We start from the raw sequence: 14792 nt of genomic DNA, 5'->3' as shown, positions 1-14792 counted from the left end.
TACTCTATTTTAATTCATTGAGAAGTTGCAGCACTTTGAAATCAGTTTTGATGGGGAAAAAAACAATGCAAAATAGTGATTTTTGCAATTTTGAGACGTCCCCCATTGTCATGTTAACAGAAAATTTACGATTAAGAATGCTGTTACAGAGGCTATGGTCCAGTCAACATTTGTGCCAAGTTTTATCAGTATTGAATCATTTTTCATAGTTTCATAGCAGTTTGAACTTGTTACAGGAGGCTTTTCAATGAAAACGGCTATTTTTCACAATATGCTTATGGGGTAAAAGAGCAACTTTACTTGGAACTGTTACAGGGAGTGCAGCTTCCCAAACATAGTTTATTCATTCTTTTATTCAAATTACACATATTCAGCAAGAATTTTAGAAATTACAATGAATTTCTGAGACTAAAATATTTGACACAAGGTTGAGCATAGTATTTCTTTAGTTCATAGTAACATACTTGTAAAAATTGACTATAATTTACAAAATGCCACAGTATTATCAATAATTTTGAAAAAGACTATACCCATTACCATGAAAGCTGTATTGCATGGAATGGTTTAATTTTGTGTCTTTGTGTCATTTTAGTTCAATAAAGTCATTCTTGACGTACATCACTTGAACAAATGTCTTGTCCAAATTAACTTGCTTATAAAAGTTATTCACTCTATACTTTATTGTTTGTGTATATAATGGAGTAACCATTTTTCGTGGGTTTTTGCCATTGTTTTTCAAGATCTCCCCTTTTTCATAACTCGTAAATGAATATATTTTTTTAAATTGTTTATTATGTTTGTTTGGAGTAAGTTTGGTCTATTAAAATGTATTATCTTTTTTATTGCCAATCTTCTACAGACAAAATAACAACATTCTATTTTAATTTAATTATAGATCAGGAGAAGAAAACGTCAATTTAGGGGCAAATACGAAAAATCTAAAATAGTTGATGCATACAACATGGTAAAAGATAGTGGCATGTCCATACGCAAGGCTGCAAAGATGTTTAACATACCGAGAACTACACTTTTTGATAGAGTGAAACATAAAGTAGATTTGGATGTTACTAAACCGGGACCGGAGCCAATTCTCACTTTAGAAGAGGAGCGCAAACTTTCTAGTCATCTAAATAATTTAGCTTACGTTGGCTATGGATATACGCAAGTTGATTTTACTCGACATGCATCTGATTATGCTATATCTCTAGGTAAAAAGGCGGCAGATAAACCTTTTTCCAAAAGTTGGTATATTCACTACCGTAGACGCCATCCTGAATCAGAACTTGTGGTTCCTTTTCTTTTGCAAAATAGAAAAGATTTATGCACCAGCGAAGAGAAAATCTCAAATTATTATGAACAATTAAATTGTATCTTATTTGAGTACCATGGTACTCCTCAACGTATATTTATTATAGAAGAAATAGATCTTGAGTTCGAAATAAATGAACAACGTAACATTTTGACCATTATAGGAGCAGGGAACGCAGCGGGAGAGAAAATTCCGCCTTATTTTGTCATGGTTGAAGGTTTTGATGAGGAGGAGGACAGTACATTTATAAGGAAATCTCAGCTAGTGACAAAGGGATTTAGAAATTATCTAAGTGATCATTTTTTTAATCATGTTCAGATGAAGGAAAATGAAACCATAATCGTGTTGTACGACGGACATAAGAGTCATTTATCAGTTGATCTAATTGAATGGGCAAAAGAACAAAATATTGTTTTGTTTGTTTTGCCACCGCAAGAGTCTTGCATTGTTAAAACAAGAAAAGCAGGGGTTTTTGAAGCTGTAGTATCAGGCTATGAAGTTGAGTATAAAAAACTAGTTAATAAGAAACAGAAATTTTATTCAAATGCAGATGTTGTAGCTGTTGCCACACAAGTCTATGACAAAGTGGTTAACCCTGTTGCACTCCGATCTTGGTTTGAAAATGCTGGAGTATACTCTTCAAATGAAGCTAGAACTGTTCTTGATATTTTGGAAAGTGTAAGTGCGATATCCAAATCTAGTTAAAATGTTAGGTAAATGTTGATTTAGTTTAGTTATGCTTAATGGCTTGTCAACGTGCATTGTTGCAGTATATGAATTTAAATAGAATATTATACATGTACATGTTGTGTTGTTTAAAAATGATATAAAGACCATATTATTTGAAGTGTTCGTTTAATTAAATTGTTTTTGATATACATGTACCACGTTATTAATTTCATTTAAATGGCATATGTTTTACAACTTGACAAAAATGTGCAATTTAAATCATAGATCCAAGAAAAGTTTTGAAATCGTTCCGAAAACAACGTATTTGGCAAATAATTTATAAAATGGTCTTTGTGTTCTTCATTACATTGTTTCAAAGCACCGTTAACTTCAAACCATTCACCCCTCACCATTGTGGGTTCGAAGCCCATCAAAGACTTTTGTTTCGAAAAGTATCCAGTTTGCGTGTGGAAAAGTGTTAAGTATTAAGTGTTGAAAGTCGCCATATAACCTCTTCTATGATGTTGTGACATAAAACCAAACTTCTAGTGTTAGAATAATTCTTCTAACATTTATGATTTTCTTATGTCTGTCCTTTTTCATTAATCAATGGTTTCGAAATGGATTGTAGCTGCCCTGGTTATTAAACGATCGGTGAGGGAAATATTTGGTTGTAAGTCTTGCGGTTTTGCGGCCCTCCCCTCTTAAACACAAAAATTTTTCTTGTGTATGGCATAATGTAGTTAACTTCGTTTTGGAATACTTCAATAAATTGTAATATTGTCACCAAAGAATTCCGTTGAATGGTTTGTGCACAGTGAGCGCTTTGATGACAGTAAGTCCCATAAATTCTTTCTTTTCGTGCGTCATTTGAACTGACTTCTGCTTGAGCTAGAATTTTGTTCGCGTCGCAAGTTTACTGCTTGAACTTTGTTGAAACATTTTTTTACTTTAAATGTTTCACCAGCTTAAGTACTCTTAACTAAAGCTTAACAATAGATAATTGTGAGGGCTGCATTGCAAAATAAAACGATTTTGTAAACTGATAGTTGTCTCCACAATTGCTCGTAGCTTTGGGTATCTAGAGGTTTTCCACATTTTCAGTCTTTTATGATTTGTAGTGACACTTTTAAATGTTTCCTCTATTGGCCAAGATCGTAAGACTTTTTCAAGGAAATGATCATCAAAATCACATTATTCTGAACCCTTACCATGTAGCATCCAATTATGAATTGACCAGGTCTTCTTCATCCTAGGTCCAATCATTGATTTCATCTCGGTGATATGGCGTTTCAATGCTTACATTGTACTGATCAGTGTTTGCAAAAATCATGCAAATATTTACCTGGCTATCTAGGGAGTTAACTCACGTGACTGTTCCGTATCCCATCTGTATTTGATGACTAAAGCTGCCAGTTTCTCAGGTAAAATTAAATACAAAGTTATAATTCTCTCATGAACACAAACTTTTCTACTCATTGTCATAACGTTTAGGAAAAAAAATGGTATTTTTGTTCACTGTAGTTAACATGTATATTACAAGCAAAAAAAACAAACAATTCATCCAAGCCTTCCAGCCACAAACATGCATTGTCTGAAAGTATTTGAATTTATCACTAATGTACCATGTACAACAACTCTGGACAACACGGCGGATTCCAGTAACTGGCCTCCAATGGCACCACAAAGTAAATTGTCTATAGGCTGCATAGCGGTTTGCCTTATTCGTGTCAATCTCATTTGGTTGTACAAGCATGTCATTTCAATAAGAACTTGCAATAGCCAGGACACCCTGATCCAAAAAGTAACGATCCATATCCTGAAAACAAAAGGATTTATCCGTTCCTCACTTGTTTTAAGAATACGAGAACTACTGGATCTTCCCTGCCACGACTCTTCATCTTCTCTGCGCCACATCCAACAAAACAATCCAACAGCTTGAGTTGCTTTGTCGCATCTTCCAAACTGATATTATTTGCTTCTTTTGGAGTTAGCATATCAACTGCCTCGACTTTCATGAACTTGCTAAGAATGACTTGTAAGTCATGAAATGCATGAACATGCATTTCATGAATCAGCGTGTCTTTAGACTGAAACACCATGGCATACTTTTTCATAATATGTAATACCACTTACTTGATCGACAGGTGCAATTTTGTTGTTTCTTCTGTCATATACACACATATCCTTTTTCTCTCGTTTTGCCATCTCCAGTAATTATTTTGGCCGACAGTGTTGCCTGAGTTGCTTTTTATGGCCCGGACATGTAGTAATTGAACCTTCCGCATGTCCGTTCTTCCAGGCGGTCCAACGAGGTTAACCAGTAAAATGGCAAATTGGATTTTTCTTATGTTATAGCTATACCAATGGCTTCCATCTTTACACACTTACTTATCAACACTAAGTGCATGATCTGGGCAACTATGGCTTCCATTTTTCTTAAGTTATTGCCCGTTTTAGCACTTAGAAAATGAATTATTTGTTTACCTAAACCAGCAAGTTGGATATATCTGAAGTTCTATCTATACTTATAGCTTCATAAGCTTATTTATCAATACAAAATAAATGATATTGCAAGTTTATCTATCTGTGCCATCCATTTTTCCCAGTTATTTCCCTTTTTATCACTTTGAAAATAGGACATTGTATGGTTAACCTATTCCGGCAAGTTGGGTTTATCTTGAATTTCTCCTTATTACTTCCTTACAGTATTTAATTATAGTTTTTAATGTTTGGTAGGTGGATACCTTAAATGGTCAACAAATTTGTTGCATTGCTGTACAAGGGCATCTCAATCATTTGCATTAACCTGAGAGGACTTCTTTAATACTGAAAGTAATTAAAATTTTCTATGCACGTAACTAATTTTAGCCATATATATTTATTGGGTCCAGGCAAGCCAGATAGCGAACAAGTGATTTTGTCACTGGAGCCTTGGTTAGAATTGTATTCACAATGTCAACTTAGCCAACCCTTGCCCCTATCTTATTCCATTTTTGTGCGTCACGTACTTTAGTTTCCTTGAGTTGTTAACCATATTTATATCTTTGAAACTAACACTTTTGTTGTCACAGCCAATTTAGCTAACTTTTTATTTGATTCATCTTGTCACTGAAAACAAATATCTGCATGATTGCCGTCACCATGTCACATATCTTCAGCCTAAAAGCACACCATTGGCCTGCTGGTCTTATACACGGTAAAGAATGGCTGCAGCAACATATTAAAAGAAAAACAATTTTGTAAGAATCAAAGTGTCCCAGATATGTTCTGTCACAACTTCAAAATATTTATTTCCTGGGTTTGGAATCTTCTTTTCCTCAACTGCTTTAACATACTCTCTCTACAATGGGTGTATTCTCAAGCCACCCGTGATGATCAAATTTCAGGGGTATCAATAGTCCAGCGACCTCCACAAAATCTTCACGCCTGGCAGGTGAATCTTTAAACAAGTAGCTTAATGAGGCGAGATAGTCACCAATACTCCATCCTGTTTTCATGAACCTTGCCTTGAACCTATTGTGTGTGTGCGTGTGCGTGTGTGTGTGTGTAGTCCACAGGATCCAATATTAAGTAGATGTGATCCATACTGACTTTGAAGCCTTGAATGAATTGTATCAAAAACTTTCCATTGATGTTTGGGCCACCCATGTCATTTTGAAGCAGCTTTGAAATATCTAGTTTCTCCAGAGTTTTCAGAAAATAATCCACCATGTCAGCACTTGTTGCGTGACCTGTAAAAAGACAAACATACACACTTCAAAACTTTGGACAACAAATATTAGTAATGTACATGTATAAGTTGGGTTTAAAAGCTCAAATTATGTACATGTATACACTTTCTGGCGTGTTTCAGTCCCGATTGAGTATGACGCGATGGATATGAAATGAATATCCTAGCTGTTTTCCTCAAGATTTGCAAAAAAGGAAATTCAGAGTAAATTCACAATCCTTGTCATTGTCATCTGTTGAATCTGCATGGCATGCATATACATATTAAATTGTCAACCGTTTAATTTCTCTTAAAGTAAGATCTAATCCAAATTTACTAAATCATCAAATGTACAGACTGATTCAAAGGAAATAAGAAATTTAAACATTTTTACTTTTCCCTTTTCAGCTTATACCTAAATACTCATTCTTAAAGGATAGTGAACAAGCAAGATTGAATACACTATCATATACATTGCTTTACTAGTGATTAAAATGACAGCTTACCATCAGTAAATTTTAGTTTTTTGTCCACATTGTCAACACTTGCCTTCTGTACCATTTCTCGCAATTGTTGTTTCTCTTCCACGACTTCTGGTTTGTTGTATTTTCCTTCGAGCATTAAATTCCTGAACTTGTTCTTATCTAAACAGTTTGGAAAAAGAGCATATGTCCTAAATGAATGTAAACTTTTGATGTCTCTTTATCCAAATTATAAATGTACCTGTTATATATTTATTAATTAGTTTTTATGAAAAAGAAAAAAAGTTTAATCAAGCAATGTTACAGTGACAAAAGAATTATAGATATAATGGCTTCTGTTTTCTTTTCATTGTAAAATTACATGACCGAATGTTTCGATTTTCACGTGCATGAACAACTAACTTCTCTTACCTGATAATTAAATGTGTTAGATTTTTCAATATCAAGGAAATAATTACGAGTAGCTATTTATTGTGATATATTTATAAACATTGAAGTTAACATTAAATGCAACAAGTATCAAATCGTTGATGGTTTTGGTAAAGATTTAATCTTACGTAAATTATAAAAGAGGTATCGTAAATTGTTCAAGGTACGTGTACTTGGAAATTGGCGTTCCACTTCAAGAAAATTGTCATTTATGATTATTATAACTATGAAATTTTAATATACCGGTTTAAAACACAGTACTTATTCTGGGGCCGATTTGGTAAAGGGCCGTTCGAAACGTGTTGGGTGAATTGGGACCGATATGTCTTGGGGCCGAAATGTCTCGAAATCGTTTTCTTTTCAGAGCACTGTCAGATTAAGTATTTCCGTATAGTTGCCATAGAGAAAATGTCTATCATCTATTTCTACTAATTTATCGTAGAATTATGAAGAAGCGGTTTCATTTCTTAAGTATTTTTGCGTTCCCTTCTCCTTTCTCCATGCAGCGGTCTTTTATTATGTCTTATGACTACATGTATGTTTGAAATATGGATTAATGATCTCTGCGTTTTTATTGGAGATTGAACATTCATATATCGTTATGACCACGGATATTTAAGCTTAACATTGGTTAGAATGAAAACAAAATTCAAATAATTAAAATAAAATAAATCTTATTTATTCACAACTATTTATAGTAGGTATGAGCTCGAATTGTTTAAACATTGTGAAAAATCTAATTTTTACATTATTCTGGAAAAAACATAATTATGAGCAATGATCAAATCTACCGTCTTTCAAAAGACATGTCTTACCTCTTTCAAAAGAAATTTTGAGTGCAACTTTAGATCATATATTTGCTCCAAGACTAGTTGTATAGACGCCATATCCTTTGGTTCCTTTATAACGGGTGGTTTGTCATCATTCATTAAACGAGGTGGGTTCCGACGTCACTTCCAAATGTCGAGGCAATGCCAAGAGCAATTGTTACTGTAATCAATATTTCTATAAATTAATTTATGGAATCATTTTGAAAACTGAAAATGCACGAAAACGTTTTCATGTTATTTCAATTTTTAAAATATTCAATTTGTATACTAAAATTATTTGAATTTATAGTTAAACAATAGGATATGATATATAAAAAAGTACTAAATACCTACGTTTTTTTATTCTTCGTTGTTGTTTCTCAAAAGTATTTTAAAGCTTTTTGAATTTATAAATAAACAAACAAACACAAATTATACACACATAAAGCAAAAACACGATCCTTGAGTTAATTTAATATACAGTATCTACTTTGATCCAGTATACTTTAGGTCCACTGCTTCAAACTAATATGATTCTAGACTTTTTGTGACACATTTAAACACTTTCCATTTGGACGTAGGTCAATAAATATTTGCATATCGTGCAAAAATTTGCTGCATTATCATATATTATAATGACTTGTTAAATAGTACAAACCTGTCAGTATTAATTAATACTAGTATTTGTCAACTGCGACGGTGACATAATTCCCAAGGTCGGCGTTGTTGAGTGTAAAGTTTATTTATTATGTAATTATGTACTGCCTTCACTTGAATGCATGAAGGACAAATTAAATCAAAGCCCAACTAAAGTCACTAGTCCCACATTAGTTTTGTTTAAAGAAGCTGAGGCATTTGAAATTTGCTAAGTATTCTATCTTAAGAGTATAAACTCAAGAACCGGGACAAAACTCCTGTCTTCTGTTGAAACCTCGGGTGGGTCGGGTGTAACAGGATGGGAGTTAAACAACAACTACAAAGTCATTTCTAAGTTTATTTCCCTAACTACGACAACACCCCAGGTCATATATTTTTATGATCTGTTCTAATCCATCTCTATCGCTTCTCCCCGAAAGGAGAATTGTATATCGATAATATCAACGCAGAAATCAATTAACCAATCACTAGTAAGGAGGCGTTCCTATAGCCAAGAAATATATTAATATATCTTCTAGAGTATAATCAGTAGAATATAAATAAACCAATAACAACAACATCAGTTGTAACTTTAAAGGCATATTGTTACAGGGGCTTACAAGCGTAGAATATAAAAAAATATTTTACATATTTTAAAATTTATTTCTGCTTTGTCCGGCCTTCTGAACGACGGTGCCAGTAGCATCTTAATGGAAGACTCCACGTCCTTTCCTTATGCTTTCTTCTCTGTCTGCTGCCAAAGACAATTTTTACAAAAAACTCGTAGAAAATGGTTTGTATGTAATTTGCTGTACATTACCATCACAATTCCTTCCATTTTGAACACCAGAAAGATGTGTCTCGAGTATGCAGAGCTATGTCATGTATTTTTTTGCGGAGAACTTCGTGCAGATTCCATTCTCTGTTTGCTTTTTGTAGCACTGTCAGATATGGTGATTCCGTATAGTTGCCATAGAGAAAATGTTCATTATCTATTATCATTATTATTATTATTATTATTATTATTAAATTATTATTATTATTATCTCTACATTGACTTAATTAAAAGGTTTTATTTTATCTTTTAAGCTCACTAGAACCAAAGGTTTAGTGTGAGCTATTATTATCAAAGGGGATGTTTCGGAGCCCGTCATCTGTCGTCATGCATCAACATTAATGTTCTTCTCTGGAAAGTTGTTCGGCGGTCTGTAGCATTCTTGTGACAGTCACATTCCAATTTGTTCATATCATTTCAATTGGCCCCTTTTACGCGTCAACAGAGCTAAAAATAGGGGAAAAAACAACGTTTAAACAGCTTCTTCTAATATTTCTGTCCATATCTCTCGTAAATCCATTATCGCTTTCCATTTTTCTGTCTATATCATTATAAATATCCCTTTCTCTGTCCATATTTCTTGTTGTTCCATATTAACTATCCTTTTCTCTGTCCATATCTCTTGTTGTTCCATTATGGCTATCATTTTCTCTGTCCATATCTCTTTTTGTGGTATTTTCACAATGACTTTCCTGTCCATATCTATTGTTGTTTCATTGTAACTATCATATTCTCTATACCTGTCTGTATTTGTTTCATTATCACTATCAATTTGTCTGTGACTTTTTGATGTTTCTTTACTTCTTTGCCATTAATTGTTCAATTATCACATGTCTCTTGTTTCATTCTCACTTTCACTCTTTTGTGTCTATCTTTCATTGTTGTACTGACTCATTGTTTTACTGACTGTTGTTTTTTGTCGGCAGACGGACAATTTCCCATATCCTCTATTTCTGCCAAATGGACCTACGAAGTCTACATGTACGCGTTCAAAATTAGTGCGTGCATTTGAACTTTATCTGGCATTTTCTGCTGCATCTGACAGGCCTGACATTGTCTCACCATGTGTTCAATGTCCGTGTCATTGCCAGGCCACCAGACATAACTTCGCGCTAAATGTTTCATTTTTAGCTCGACTTTTCTATGAAAAGGGGAGCTATCCTACTCGCCCCGGCGTCGGCGTCGGCGTCACACCTTGGTTAAGTTTTTCGTACCACCCCACTTTATTTCAGAAGTATTACAAGTATGGCTTTGAAACTTACCATACTTGTTCACCATCATAACCTCCATCTACAGACAAGAGTACATAACTCTGTCAAGGTTTTTGACAGAATTATGGCCCTTTTTTGACTTAGAAAGTGTATTGAGCTTGGTTAAGTTTTTTGTACCACCTCACTTTATTTCAAAACCATTGGAGGTATTGCTTTGAAACTGACCATACTTGTTTACCATCACGACCTTCATCAACAGACAAGAGGACATAACTCTGTCAAGGTTTTTGACAGAATTATGCCCCTTTTTGACTTAGAAAATACATTGAATATGGGTAAAATCCACTTATTGCCTTAACCCTTTGAGATATTGCTTTGAAACTTTTAATGCTATTTCACATCATTACCCCCATCTGTACGCAAGAGAAGGTAACTCTGTCAAGGATTTGTTTTAAAAATTAAGGCCTTTTATCGACTTAGAATCTTGGTTAAGTTTTTAGTACCAGTCCACTTTTTGACTGAACTGTTTGAGATATTAATTTGAAAGTTGGAATACTTGTTTACAATCATGATTCCCAAACATGTCCAGGAGAAGGTAATTCTGTCAAAGATTTTATTTGAATTATGGCCCTTAACTGTCAATGTTTTGTATTATAGGCAAGCACTAAAAAACTTAAAAAATCTAAAAAAATTCATTCCTATCCACTTGTTCACTTTACCATAAATTATGTCATATAAACATTGCTGTAATATTCAAGGGTATCAAACAACTAGTTCACTTTAAAAATACAGAGATTCTTGTATTGCCTTTTACTGCAAAAACTTTTTTTATTGGCAAGCAATAAAAAAGTCGAGCGCGCTGTCTTACGGACAGCTCTTGTAACTATTCCACTATGGCTACAGTGCAGAAGATCTAAAACTTGACCTCTGAGTTTCTCAGGAATAACAACTTTAATTCCCCACATTTAACAGCCTCTTTGAAAAGTTAATTCGTTCCGGCGCGTGTGATAACCTTTCAGGACAGGGTCATGTAAGTTCAGACTCCAGCCCTTGTTTAAATTTTCGTAAACAAGTTTCACGCTTGATTTGCGCTCTAGTTTTTGGAAGTTTATCGAATTGTTCATTGAAAAATACTTCCTCAAAATTACTCTCATTTTCTAATTTTGATGGCGCCGGTAAACGTGACATTCCATCGACATAAGTATGTTTCTTCGTACTTTTATAATCTATATCATAACCAAAGCCTGACAAATAAACCGCGTATCGTTGTATTCTCGCAGCAGAAGTGGCAGGAATGCCCTTGCCCGGAGAGAATATAGATAAGAGTGCCTGACAGTCTGTTATCAGCGTGAATTTTCGACCATATAGATATATTGCAGTAGCTCGCCTTGTACTTGCGCGTACATTCTTTTAGACTTTGATGGCAAACGGCTTGCAAATTAAATTGGTTTCTCACTGCCATCGGGTATTACATGTGATAATATTGCAGAAATACGGACAGGGGAAGCATCCGTTGCTTACCGTACGGGTAATTTCGGATCGTAATCCGTAAGAACGGGTTTTGACGTAATCAAATATTTTGATTTCACAAACGCGTTTTGACATTCTTTAGTCCAAACAAACTTACGCCCCTTTTTAGCGGTTTAATTGAGGCTAGGCCATTTAAGAACCTGTGATAATAATTTAGTTATCCGAGTGGCTATTATTGGCTGTAACTTTGCTATTTTTGAATGGATTGTCTTCAAACTTGAACATAATAATCTTCAAGGATAACCCTTAAAAATAACCCGACAGACCTTGACCTTCACTCATAAATGACCTTGACTTTGAAGGTCAGATTATTGAAATTTTCATTTGCTTAATATTGGCTGTAACTTTGTTATTAGCTCATCCGTCACAAAGTGACAGGGTGAGCTTTTGTGATCGCTTTTCGTCCGCCGTCCGTCCGTCCGTCGTCCGCCCGCAAACTTTTACTTTAAATGACATCTCCTCATAAACCACTAAGCCAATTTCATCCAAACTTCACAGGAATGTTCCTTTGGTGGTCACCTTTAAAAATTGTTCAAAGAATTTAATTCCATGCAGAACTCTGGTTGCCATGGCAACCGATAGAAAAAACTTAAAATATCTTCTTTTAAAAAACCCAAAAAGGTAGAGCTTAGATATTTGGCATGAAACATCTTCTAGTGACTGTCTACCAAGTTTGTTCAAATAAAAGCCCTGGGGTCAAAATTGGCCCCGCCCCAGGGGGTCATTGATTTTCCCTATATGCATATCGTAAAAACTTAAAAAATCTTCTTTTAAAGAACCCAAAGAGCTAGAGCTAAGATATGTAGCATGAAACATGTTCTAATGGGTGTCTACCAAGTTTTGTTTAAATAAAAGCCCTGGGGTCAAAAATTGGCCCCGCCCCAGGGGGTCATTGATTTTCCCTCTATGCATATAGTAAAAACTTAAAAATTCTTCTTTTAAAGAACCCAAAGAGTTAGAGCTAAGATATTTAAGCATCAAACATGTTCTAATATAGGTGTCTACCAAGTTTGTTCAAATAAAAGCCCTGGGGTCAAAAATTGGCACCGCCCCGGGGGTCATTGATTTTCCTTATATGTGTATAGCAAAAAAACTTAAAAAATCTTCTTTGAAAAAAAAAAACCCAAATAGCTAGAGTTAAGATATTAAGCATGAAACATCTTTTAGTGAGTGTCTACAAAGTTTGTTCAAATAAAAGACCTGGGGTCAAAATTGGCCCCGCCCCGGGGATCATTTGCTTTTCCTTATATGTGTATAGCAAAAACTTGAAATCTTCTTTGAAAAAACCCAAATAGCTAGAGTTTAGATATTAAGCATGAAACATCTTCTAGTTAGTGTCTACAAAGTTTGTTCAAATAAAAGCCCTAGGGTCAAAACTGGCCCGGCCCAGGGATGTCATTGTTTTTAACTATATGTGTATAGTAAAAACTTTAAAAAAATCTTCTTTTAAAAGCCCCCAATGAGCTAGAGCTTAGATGTTTAGCATGAAAACCATCTTCTTATGGGTGTCTTTACCAAGTTTGTGCAAATAAAAGCCCTTGGGTTAAAAATTGGGCCCTGGGCCAAACGTTGGGGGTGGGGCCTATATACAGGTGAGCGACCTCAGGGCCATCATTGGCCCTCTTGTTTTTGAATGGATTGTCCTTCAAACTTGAACATAATAATCTTTCAAGGATAACCCTTAAGAATAACCCAACAGACCTTGACCTTCACTCATTAATGGACCTTGACTTTGTTTTGGCTGTAACCGCTGTAACTTTGCTATTATTGAAGGGATCAACTTCATATTATAACAGAACATACTTAACCCATTTGTGCCGGGAATTTTATTTTTAATATAAGAAATGTATAAAACATATAGTAACCATATAGTTATAACATATATCCGTTTATTTTTCAAATATAAGTACTGTATTTAATATTTTAGTGTTTTAATATTTTGTCTACAAAAGTAGACAACAGGCGGCAAATGGGTATATGGAGTTAAAAACACATATAGAATATATGTCACTTGAAAAAATCCTTAAAGTTTATACAGGCAATGTTTTCTATTACTTTTCCTACAAAAGTAGACATTAGGCACAGAAGTGTTCACTCTGAAATTCATTCTGAATATGAATTATTATTGTTCATGTCTTTTGGCTTTGATCGTATGAAAACCCAAACACTGTGAAACATTTCAAAGCATTCCTGTGCACTCCAACATTACATTTGGAACATTGTGTCCTGTATTTTTTTTCCACACAATGAACAGCGCACTTCTTTTTGCTGGCTCTGCGTAATGATTTTTACCATCAAGTCGGATATGGTCTGGAATTCTTCTTGACAATGGCCTCATCCTTCCTCTTGGTCTGCCAGGGCTGACAGCAGGTGTACGCCCCTGAGCAAAGCAGCCACAGTAAACCAGAGCTCGTCTGACACCTAACAGATCTAATGGGTTGCCTCAATCCTGCATCAGTAGCACGGTAAAATGTGCCAAGGTTTGCTGCACCGCAAGGTCAATGTAATACATAAACAACTGGCCACCACCAACTTCTTGGATCTGATAGAGATACGATACTTCTCAAACATTTTGATCCATCCTGTCCACACCTCCCATTGTCTGGTTGTAATGCTTTATAAGGTATGGCGTGCGGAAGGCGCACCCTAGCTTTTGCCTGCTTTGACCACCGTGCTGCTTGTTGCAATGGTTCAACTCCATTGGCAATTTGACACCACATTCACTATTATTGGTTGTCATTTCCACCTCACCACTATCAGACCTTTGTGTGCGTCAACCTTTTATTCATAGTTTTCCTCGTTGCGTTTTTCCCATGTTGTCTTTTACATTTTTGACAGGACAATCTTCTATTCGGTTGGCACGGAATGGTTTTCCTGTGGCAAGATATTCCCATATCTGTATTGCCGGTCAAAGAGCTTCAGGGGGAACGGTAAATAGATTATCAAAAGTTCGATGGTAATGCATCATCTTTCTGCAAGCTCGAAAGCGGGTCCATAAACTACTGCTCCGCCCATTCCAAAGGAAAGCCGGATCATGGGTTTTGGTGGCCTTTTGCCCCTTGATAGGGCTCAAAATTGTAAAACATATCCCAATTGCGTTTCGTTAAACGCCCACATCTATAACCGAACCTTAATTGGTTCCCACGAATAAAACTTGTTTCGCTCCGTGT

General features: G+C 35.1%; 1 protein-coding gene across 4 annotated transcripts in view; it reads left to right on the top strand.

The window, feature by feature from the left end:
- The window catches only part of LOC132730980 (zinc finger protein 235-like), a 70575-nt gene that overhangs the window by 43176 nt on the left and 12607 nt on the right, over positions 1-14792 (top strand). For 2 of the 4 annotated variants that reach the window (XM_060717066.1, XM_060717067.1), the window contains exon 4: positions 896-2152. The exons of 1 other annotated variant lie outside the window; for it this stretch is intronic. In XM_060717066.1, coding sequence (XP_060573049.1) covers positions 896-2014 — 1119 coding nt within the window. In that variant the 3' untranslated portion in view covers positions 2015-2152. Of the gene's footprint in view, positions 1-895; positions 2153-14792 lie in introns of those variants that run through there. One more of the 4 variants, XM_060717068.1, reaches the window with a different exon arrangement.

This window comes from Ruditapes philippinarum, unplaced genomic scaffold, assembly GCF_026571515.1.
Source record: "Ruditapes philippinarum isolate M1 unplaced genomic scaffold, ASM2657151v2 ctg162_1_1_1_1, whole genome shotgun sequence".
In the NCBI taxonomy this organism is placed as follows: Eukaryota; Metazoa; Mollusca; class Bivalvia; order Venerida; family Veneridae; genus Ruditapes; species Ruditapes philippinarum.
This window is presented reverse-complemented; position numbering and strand designations above follow the sequence as displayed.